Source organism: Rissa tridactyla, chromosome 27, assembly GCF_028500815.1.
Source record: "Rissa tridactyla isolate bRisTri1 chromosome 27, bRisTri1.patW.cur.20221130, whole genome shotgun sequence".
NCBI classification, from domain to species: Eukaryota; Metazoa; Chordata; class Aves; order Charadriiformes; family Laridae; genus Rissa; species Rissa tridactyla.
Window position 1 is genome coordinate 191,585 of NC_071492.1, and position 9,521 is coordinate 201,105.

The window sequence follows — 9,521 nt, forward strand, 5'->3', positions numbered from 1 at the left end:
GTCGCCCCCCCCCCCCCCAACTCCCATTTCTCCACGGTGGCACCTGCGCGGAGGGTGTCACCATGTCCCCCCCCTTGTCCCCTGTGTCCCCATTGGGGACCCACTACCCCCCCCCCCGCCCCCCGTCGCCGTGTTCTCCACACCCACCCTGTCCCCCGTGGGGCCGGGAGGGCTCCGGGGGGGGGGGGGCGCTGGGACAGAGGGACCCCGGTCACGGCCTCCCGGTGGCACACGTGGCTGCTCAGCCCTTTTCGGGGCGCCGAGGCCACCGCCAGGAGATGCCACCGCTGCCACCCGCCCCCACGCTGGCCCCTTACGGCCCCCCTGTCCCCCGGCTGCCCTCCGCGTCCCCACGTCCCCTGCATCCCCCGGGTCCCCTCCGTCCCCTGTGCCCTCCTTGTGCCCGCTTGTCCCCAAGTCCCTCCAGCCTTGTCCCTGTGTCCCTGCGTGTCCCCCCCCACATCCCTGGTGTCCCTCATGTCCCCTGGATGGGGCGGGCACGGTGGCCATGAGTGTCACTGGCGCTGGTGGCTGGCGGGCAAGCAGGTTCCTCTGGCAGGAGCCACTGGCCACAGGAAGCGGCGACGTCACGGCGATGTCACGGCGATGTCACGGCAATGGCGGGGCGATGGCGGGGCGATGATGGCATGGCCGTGTCACCGGCAGAGGCGGGCAGCGGGCGGCTGTCCCCTCAGCTCTGCCGGCGGCCGCTGGCTCCTGGCCCTGCCTGACGGGAGCCTCCGTGTCCCCAGTGTCCCTGCAACCCCCCCCCCGTGTCCCCTCTGTCTCCCCGGTGTCCCTGTGTCCCCTCAGGCCTCCTGTGTCCCCCTCAGCCCCACCGTATCCCCCTTGCCCCTGTGTCCCGCGTGTCCCTGCACCCCCGTGTCCCCCTGTCACCGCATACCCCATGTCCCCCCCGCGTCCCTGCTGTCCCCCACGTCCCCTCAGGTCCCCTGTGTCCCCTGCACCTCCCCACGCCCCCCCCATCCCTGCATCTCCCCATCTTCCCCCTGTCCCCTGCGTCCCCCCTGTCCCTGCATCCCCGATGTCCCCCCCTGTTCCCTGCGTCCCCCCTGTCCCTGCATCCCTGATGTCCCCCCCTGTCCCCTGCATCCCCCCCGTCCCTGCATCCCTGATGTCCCCCCCTGTCCCCTGCATCCCCCCCGTCCCTGCATCCCTGATGTCCCCCCCGTCCCCTGCATCCCCCCCTGTCCCTGCATCCCTGATGTCCCCCCCGTCCCCTGCATCCCCCCCTGTCCCTGCATCCCTGATGTCCCCCCCGTCCCCTGCATCCCCCCCTGTCCCCTGCATCCCTGATGTCCCCCCCGTCCCCTGCATCCCCCCCTGTCCCTGCATCCCTGATGTCCCCCCCGTCCCCTGCATCCCCCCCATCCCCTGCATCCCCACATCCCCTCTGTCCCTGCGTCCCTCATCCCTCCAGTCGTGTCCCACCCCCCCCCCCCCATATCCCCTCCACCCCCCACGTCCCCATGTCCCCTTCAGCCCCCGCCATCTCCCGTGGGACGCGTCCCCTGCCCCGTCTCCCCGTCCCACCCCACACCCCCGTCCCTCCGTGGGGGCTGGAGCCTCCGCGGGCGTTGCTGGGCCCTGACTCAGGCGAAGCTCCCGCCGGCGCAGCCGGAATTTCTACCTGATCCACACCTAATTATTTCCTTCCCGGCCCAGCAGCGGCGGGGGCCGGATCCTGACCCAGTATAAATCCAGTGGGGAGCGGAGCCGGGGACCGATGTGGCCGGAGGCAGACGGGGATGGAGCCGGAGGCGCTGCCAGGGGTAGGATGGGGACGGGGACAGGGCGGGATGAGGCCCTGGGGGGTGGCCCTGGGGCAGCTTGTGGGGGGTACTGGGCGGGGGGAGAGGGTGCGGGGCCCCAGCCACCAGTGTCCCCACTACAGGCTGTCCCATGGTCACCAGTGTCCCCAGTACAGGCTGTCCCATGGTCACCAGTGTCCCCAGTATAGGCTGTCCCATGGTGACCAGTGTCCCCAGTACAGGCTATCCCACGGTCACCAGTATCCCCAGTACAGGCTGGGCTATGGTCACCAGTGTCCCCAGTACAGGCTGCCCCATGGTCACCAGTATCCCCAGTACAGGCTGTCCCATGGTCACCAGTGTCCCCGGTACAGGCTATCCCACGGTCACCAGTGTCCCCAGTCCTGGCTGACCCTGTGCCCCTTTTGCACGGTCTAACAGAGTCCCCAGTTCAGGATGTCCCAGTGCTCCCAGTCCAGCCTGCCCCCACGGCTCCCAGTGCTCCCAGTCCAGGCTATTCCATGGCTGCCAGGGCTCCCAGTCCAGGCTGTCCCACGGCTCCCAGTGCTCCCAGTCCAGGCTGCCCCCATGGCTCCCAGTGCTCCCACTCCAGGCTGTCCCATGGCTCCCAGTGCTCCCAGTCCGGGCTATTCCATGGCTCCCAGTGCTCCCAGTCCAGGCTATTCCATGGCTCCCAGGGCTCCCAGTCCAGGCTGTCCCATGGCTCCCAGTGCTCCCAGTCCAGGCTATTCCATGGCTCCCAGTGCTCCCAGTCCAGCCTGCCCCCACGGCTCCCAGTGCTCCCAGTCCAGGCTGCCCCCATGGCTCCCAGTGCTCCCAGTCCAGGCTATTCCATGGCTCCCAGTGCCCCCAGTCCAGGCTGTCCCATGGCTCCCAATGCTCCCAGTCCAGCCTGCCCCCACGGCTCCCAGTGCTCCCAGTCCAGGCTGTCCCATGGCTCCCAGTGCTCCCAGTCCAGCCTGCCCCCATGGCTCCCAGTGCTCCCAGTCCAGCCTGCCCCCACGGCTCCCAGTGCTCCCAGTCCAGGCTGCCCCCATGGCTCCCAGTGCTCCCAGTCCAGGCTATTCCATGGCTCCCAGTGCTCCCAGTCCAGGCTGTCCCATGGCTCCCAGTGCTCCCAGTCCAGGCTGCCCCCATGGCTCCCAGTGCTCCCAGTCCAGGCTATTCCATGGCTCCCAGCGCTCCCAGTCCAGGCTGCCCCCATGGCTCCCAGTGCTCCCAGTCCAGGCTGCCCCCATGGCTCCCAGTGCTCCCAGTCCAGCCTGCCCCCACGGCTCCCAGTGCTCCCAGTCCAGGCTATTCCATGGGTCCCAGTGCTCCCAGTCCAGGCTGCCCCCATGGCTCCCAGTGCTCCCAGTCCAGGCTATTCCATGGCTACCAGCGCTCCCAGTCCAGGCTATTCCATGGCTCCCAGCGCTCCCAGTCCAGGCTGCCCCCACGGCTCCCAGTGCTCCCAGTCCAGGCTGTCCCATGGCTCCCAGTGCTCCCAGTCCAGGCTATTCCATGGCTCCCAGTGCTCCCAGTCCAGGCTGTCCCGTGGCTCCCAGTGCTCCCAGTCCAGGCTGCCCCCATGGCTCCCAGTGCTCCCAGTCCAGGCTATTCCATGGCTCCCAGCGCTCCCAGTCCAGCCAGCCCCCACGGCTCCCAGTGCTCCCAGTCCAGGCTATTCCATGGGTCCCAGTGCTCCCAGTCCAGCCTGCCCCCACGGCTCCCAGTGCTCCCAGTCCAGGCTGCCCCCATGGCTCCCAGTGCTCCCAGTCCAGGCTATTCCATGGCTCCCAGTGCCCCCAGTCCAGGCTGTCCCATGGCTCCCAATGCTCCCAGTCCAGCCTGCCCCCACGGCTCACAGTGCTCCCAGTCCAGGCTGTCCCATGGCTCCCAGTGCTCCCAGTCCAGGCTGCCCCCATGGCTCCCAGTGCTCCCAGTCCAGCCTGCCCCCACGGCTCCCAGTGCTCCCAGTCCAGGCTATTCCATGGCTCCCAGTGCTCCCAGTCCAGGCTGCCCCCATGGCTCCCAGTGCTCCCAGTCCAGGCTATTCCATGGCTCCCAGTGCTCCCAGTCCAGGCTATTCCATGGCTCCCAGCGCTCCCAGTCCAGCCTGCCCCCACGGCTCCCAGTGCTCCCAGTCCAGCCTGCCCCCATGGCTCCCAGTGCTCCCAGTCCAGGCTATTCCATGGCTCCCAGTGCTCCCAGTCCAGGCTGTCCCATGGCTCCCAGTGCTCCCAGTCCAGGCTGCCCCCATGGCTCCCAGTGCTCCCAGTCCAGGCTATTCCATGGCTCCCAGCGCTCCCAGTCCAGCCTGCCCCCATGGCTCCCAGTGCTCCCAGTCCAGGCTGTCCCATTGCTCCCAGTGCTCCCAGTCCAGGCTGCCCCCACGGCTCCCAGTGCTCCCAGTCCAGGCTGCCCCCATGGCTCCCAGTGCTCCCAGTCCAGGCTATTCCATGGCTCCCAGTGCTCCCAGTCCAGGCTGTCCCATGGCTCCCAGTGCTCCCAGTCCAGGCTATTCCATGGCTCCCAGTGCCCCCAGTCCAGGCTGTCCCATGGCTCCCAATGCTCCCAGTCCAGCCTGCCCCCACGGCTCCCAGTGCTCCCAGTCCAGGCTGTCCCATGGCTCCCAGTGCTCCCAGTCCAGGCTGTCCCATGCTCCCCAGTGTCCCCAGCACCTCGGTACCCAGCCGGGCGGTTTGTCCCGGTCAGTCCCCATCACCCCACTCCAGTCCTGCCCGCTCCGGCCTCGCGCCCCTTCCAGACCCCCTGTCACCCAGGTCCCCCCCGTCGTCCCCACGGGGGCGCTCAGGGAGTGGCCATGGGGACCTGAGGCCCTCGGGGACAAGGATGGGGTCCTACAGCGGAAGAGCAGGATTTTGGTGCCGACCCTCCCTAAAACCACCCCAAAACCATGAGATGGCTCTGTCCCCACGGTGTCCCCCTGTCCCCATGTCCGCATGTCCCCATGTCTGCGTGTCCCCATATCTCTGTGTCCCCATGTCCCCGTGGTGTCCCCATATCTCTGTGTCCCCATGTCCCCATGTCCCCATGGCGTCCCCATTTCCCCACGGTGTCCCCACGACCAAGCGTGCCCATATGCCCATGTCCGTTTGCTCCTGCGTCCCCGTGTCCCACCGTCCCCGAGGTGTCCCGGGGGGGTGCAGTGGGTGCCCCACGTCCTCCCCTCTGGCAGGGTGCCTGCTCGCCGGCGTGTGGGGGGTCCTCGTCGGGATCCTCGGGGTGCTGTGAGGAGCACCTGGCCTGCCTGGGCCCGGAGGGGGACACCTGTGCCTGCCGCGACGGCGCCTTCGTGGAGGTGGAGCCTGGGGACAACCAAGGTACGGGGGTGGGGGGACAGCAGCGGGGACAGAGGCAGCTGGGAGGGGCAGGCCCACCTGGCCTGCCTGGCCATCCCGTCCCCATCCCCATCCCATCTCCATCCCATCCCATCCCCGTCCCCGTCCCCATCTCCTTCCCATCCCATCCCCATCTCCTTCCCATCCCCATCCCATCCCATCTCCATCCCATCCCCGTCCCCATCTCCTTCCCATCCCATCCCCGTCCCCATGTCCATCCCATCTCCATCCCATCCCATCCCATTTCCTTCCCATCCCATCCCATTCCCATCTCCTTCCCATCCCATCCCATTTCCTTCCCATCCCATCCCATTCCCCTCTCCTTCCCATCCCATCCCATCATCTCCTCCCCATCCCATCCCATCCCCATCCCATCCCCATCCCCATCCCATCATCTCCTTCCCATCCCATCCCCATCCCGTCCCATCCCATCCCCATCTCCTTCCCATCCCATCCCATCATCTCCTCCCCATCCCATCCCATCCCCAATGCCATCCCATCCCATCCCCATCCCATCCCATCCCATCATCTCCTCCCCATCCCATCCCCAATGCCATCCCATCCCCATCTCCTTCCCATTCCCATCCCCATCTCCTTCCCATCCCCATCCCATCATCTCCTTCCCATCCCACCCCCATCTCCTTCCCATTCCCATCCCATCATCTCCTTCCCATCCCACCCCATCCCATCCCCATCTCCTTCCCATTCCCATCCCATCATCTCCTTCCCATCCCCATCCCATCCCATACTATCCCCATCTCCTTCCCATCCCATCCCATCCCATCCCTATCCCCATCCCCATCTCCTTCCTATCGCATCTCATCTCATCCCATCCCCATCCCATCCCATCCCATCCCATCCCAGATTTGGGGTCCCTGTGGCACCAGCACCCGTGTCCCAGGGTGGGGCAGGCTCCCCAGCGCCTGCAGACGTGGGGGGCGGCCGAGGGTCACGCCGACTGTCCCCTCCCGCTCCCCAGAGCTGCTGACGGAGGATGACATCTACTGCCGCTGCCTCTCCAAGACACTGTGCCACACGGCCACCCCCGTCACAGTCGGCTTCTACGCCCCCTGCGGCCACCGCCTCTACTCCCTGCTGGACAAGGTCACTGGTGGGTGTGGGGCCACGGGGCCACCACGGGTCACCCCCCCCGGGAGCCTCCCAGCCAGCCCCGCTGGCTTCGGGGGGGTCCCCATGGCACCAGCATCCCGCCTGTTTGCACCCTGGACTGGGGGGTCCCTGTTGCAGCAGTGTCTTTCCTGGTCCCCCCACCTCGTCCCCAGATTTGGGGGTCCCTGTCGCTTGTCCCACCACCCCGTTTTCTTCTACAGCTTTGGGGTACCCCATGGCACTAGCACCCATCCCATCCCATCTCCTTCCCATCCCCAACCCATCCCATCTCCTTCCCATCCCATCCCATCCCATCCCATCCCATCCCATCCCATCCCATCCCTTCCCATCTCCTTCCCATCCCATCCCATCCCATCCCAGTTTCTCCCCTGGCTTTCAAGTCCCTCTTTCATAAACACCCATCCCACATCTCCCCTACATTTGGCGTCCCCCACTGCACCAGCTCCCATCCCACCCCATCCCATCTCATCCCTATCTCCTTCCCATCCCCATCCCATCATCTCCTTCCCATCATCTCCTTCCCATCATCTCCTTCCCATCCCCATCCCATCCGCTCCCATTCCATCCCATCTCCTCCCCATCCCATCCCATCCCATCTCATCTCCTTCCCATCCCATCCGCATCTCCTTCCCATCCCCACCCCATCATCTCCTTCCCATCATCTCCTTCCCGTCCTATCCCATCCCATCCCATCCCATCCCATCCCCTCCCATCCCCCCGTAAGGCTCAGGGCACCTTCACCCCCTGGTCCCTCATCCCCGCTTTTCCCCCAAGGCTTCATGCGGCAGGAGATGGTGCGGCGGGAGGAGGCCGAGCTGCGCCGGAGCCACCAGAAGCCACGTAGCCCCGAGGGCTGGGGGTTGCTGCTGGTCCTCTGGTACCTGGCCTTCTACAAGCCCATCATCACCGAGAGCCACCTGAGGAGGAAGAACATCGAGTTCATCTTCATCCGCTTCAGCGCCTGGCAATACGCCGGCTGCGACAAGCTCTGGGCCGGTTTGGTCACCACCCTCTGTGACAGCATCCGCCACCATTTTGGGGCTCTGCCCCTCAGCGTCTACCATGTCATGGGCACCCGGCCCCGCTTCGCCTCTGGCTTCAGCCAGAAGGAATGGGTCCTCAAGACGGGCACCTGCCTCAAGCTCTGGGGGCTGCTCTTCGTCCTGGGCGCCGGCCTCACCATCCTGCTGGTGGCCCTCTTGGTGCCCGGCATCAAGGACCACCACGCCTTGAAGGTGGTGGGCAGCGCCGTCACCTCGCTCTCGGGTTCCGGTTTGGCGCTGGGAGCTTTCTCCATCCTGAAGAACCTGTTGATCAGCGAGAAGCAAAAGATCGAGCGGTTGACCAACAGCGAGAAGTTCACCAGCCAGTTGGGCTTCATGAGCAAGGTGCGCAATGAGGTGGAGGTGCTGGTCGACTTCTTGTCCTTCATGGAGATCTTTGAGCGCCGACGGCTCCGCGTGGTGCTGGAGATCACCAGCCTGGACATCTGCTACCCCGAGAAGGTGGCCGGCGTCCTCAACGCCATGAACACCTTGCTCTCCGAAGCCAACACTCCCTTCATCTTCATCCTGGCTGTGGATCCCAGCGTCATCGTCCCCTGCCTGGAGCAGACCGGCTGCATGAAGGGTCTTGCCGACAACGGTTACCTCTACCTCAACCGGACGGTGACGTTGCCCTTCTCCATCCCTGAGATGGGTGCCCGCTCCCGCCTGCGATTCCTGGAAGCCGCCATCCAGACGCGGGAGGACCTCATGTACCGCATCATCACCAGCAACGTGGAACGACGCCGAGCCAAGTGCCAGGCCGTCCCGGCGGTTCCCAGCCGGCAGGAGGCGGACGCCGAAGCCGTCCGCTGCATCCACGAAGCTTTCCGCTGCCTACACGACAGCGCCGACCCTCTCGCCCGTTACCTCCCCACCAGCGGCGCCCACGTCCGTCGCATCGTCAACACCATCCCCATCACCCTACGGCTCCTCCTGCACCGTGCCGGCACCCCCGGCACCCCCTCGCCCCGCGCTGCCGCCGCTTGGGTGGTGTTGGCCGACCAGTGGCCGTGCCGGCTGAGCTGGGCGCTGCAGTGCCTGGAGGATGCCTGGCAGAGCCGGCCGACGGCGGATTTTGGCGCGCGATCCCTGTGGAGCATCTTCCAGGAGAACGTGGGGGAGCTGAGCTCCCTGCGGCAGCCCCTGCACAACGTCCTCAGCCTGGACGGGGACCCCGAGCTCTTCCAGACCTTCCTCGCCTCCGACTTCCCCTTCACCGCCCGCGACGCCCGCGCCTTCCTCGGCGTCACCGTCAACCTGGACCACTCCATCCGGCACAAGATGGGGCTCCTGCGTGGTCTCGACCGCCTGCAGAAAGCCACCGCCACCCCGGTGTCCCACGGTGTCCAGTGTCCCCACCCTGAGTGACGGCGGACGCTGGCATTGGGTCTCCGGTGATGCCTCTGGACGTCAGGCCCCCAAATTAAGCTTGGACGTTGGTGGCACCGGGGCACCCCTGTGGCCGGCAGCCAGAGGATGCCCACGACCTGTTGTCCTCCCCCAGCATATTTTTGGGACCTCTTTGGGGACAGGGACGGGGGACGATTCCCGTCCCCCTCGTCCACAAGAAGAGACGCTGCAGGAGGTGAAAATGCCACCAGGGGATGGAGCTGGGGCGACTGGAGGGGACCAGAGGAGACCCGAGATGACCCGGGGGGCTCCAGGGGGAGGTCGCTGCCATCCCAGGGACCCCGGCGCCCAAGTACCCACCGCCCCCCGCCCTGACACCCTCCGGGGAACGTCCCCTGGTGAGTGGGGCCCGTGGGGGGGGACACGACGACCCCAAGAAACCACGAAGCGGCCGCTGGCCTCGCTGCCAGGGCGGCCCCAAAGGGCGGACGGCCTCGAGCCGTGTCCCTCAGGAGCTCCTCACGAAGCCCCCCCCCAGGACCGCGGGGGTCGTCCCATAATAAACCAGTTAATTAAACCTCGCGCTCTGCGTCTTGACTTAAATACGCTTTTTGGGTCCTCCTTAAGGGGGGGTGGGGTGTCTCGGGGGACGGAAAAGGTAATAAGGGGGGGGGGGGTGGCAATTTTTGGCGGAGGGGGGGCGGGAAATCAGCCCAAGGTGCCATTGGGAGGGATGGCGGCAGCAGGGCGCGGAGCCCGCGATTGGGATCCGGGGCATCGTCAGCGTTAATTGCCAACCAGCTTCCCGCCGGCATCTCCCACCTGCTCCGAAAATCCTCCCCCGGGGAGGGCGGCGG

General features: G+C 66.6%; 1 protein-coding gene across 3 annotated transcripts; it reads left to right on the plus strand.

Moving 5' to 3' along the window:
• Positions 1-1,469: 1,469 nt before the first annotated feature.
• On the plus strand, positions 1,470-9,240 carry NKPD1 (NTPase KAP family P-loop domain containing 1). 3 transcript variants are annotated; one of them, XM_054183902.1, is made up of 4 exons: positions 1,470-1,793; positions 4,975-5,119; positions 6,117-6,248; positions 7,043-9,240. In XM_054183902.1, the coding sequence occupies exons 1-4, from the start codon at positions 1,770-1,772 to the stop codon at positions 8,680-8,682; spliced, it is 1,941 nt and encodes a 646-aa protein (XP_054039877.1). In that variant the 5' UTR covers positions 1,470-1,769; the 3' UTR covers positions 8,683-9,240. The 3 variants fall into 3 exon arrangements, with proteins under 3 accessions (XP_054039877.1, XP_054039878.1, XP_054039880.1); XM_054183903.1 differs by lacking the exon at positions 6,117-6,248; XM_054183905.1 differs by lacking the exons at positions 1,470-1,793; positions 4,975-5,119 and having other exon boundaries at positions 6,117-6,241.
• Positions 9,241-9,521: the final 281 nt, after the last annotated feature.

What these genes read in the sequence shown, in the direction of transcription:
- NKPD1 (XM_054183902.1), top strand. Translation starts at nt 1,770, where the DNA reads ATGGAGCCGGAGGCGCTGCCAGGG. An exon ending in AGCCGGAGGCGCTGCCAGGG is followed by an intron (nt 1,794 to 4,974) that starts GTAGGATGGGGA and finishes CCCCTCTGGCAG; the next exon opens with GGTGCCTGCTCGCCGGCGTG. An exon ending in GGAGCCTGGGGACAACCAAG is followed by an intron (nt 5,120 to 6,116) that starts GTACGGGGGTGG and finishes CCCGCTCCCCAG; the next exon opens with AGCTGCTGACGGAGGATGAC.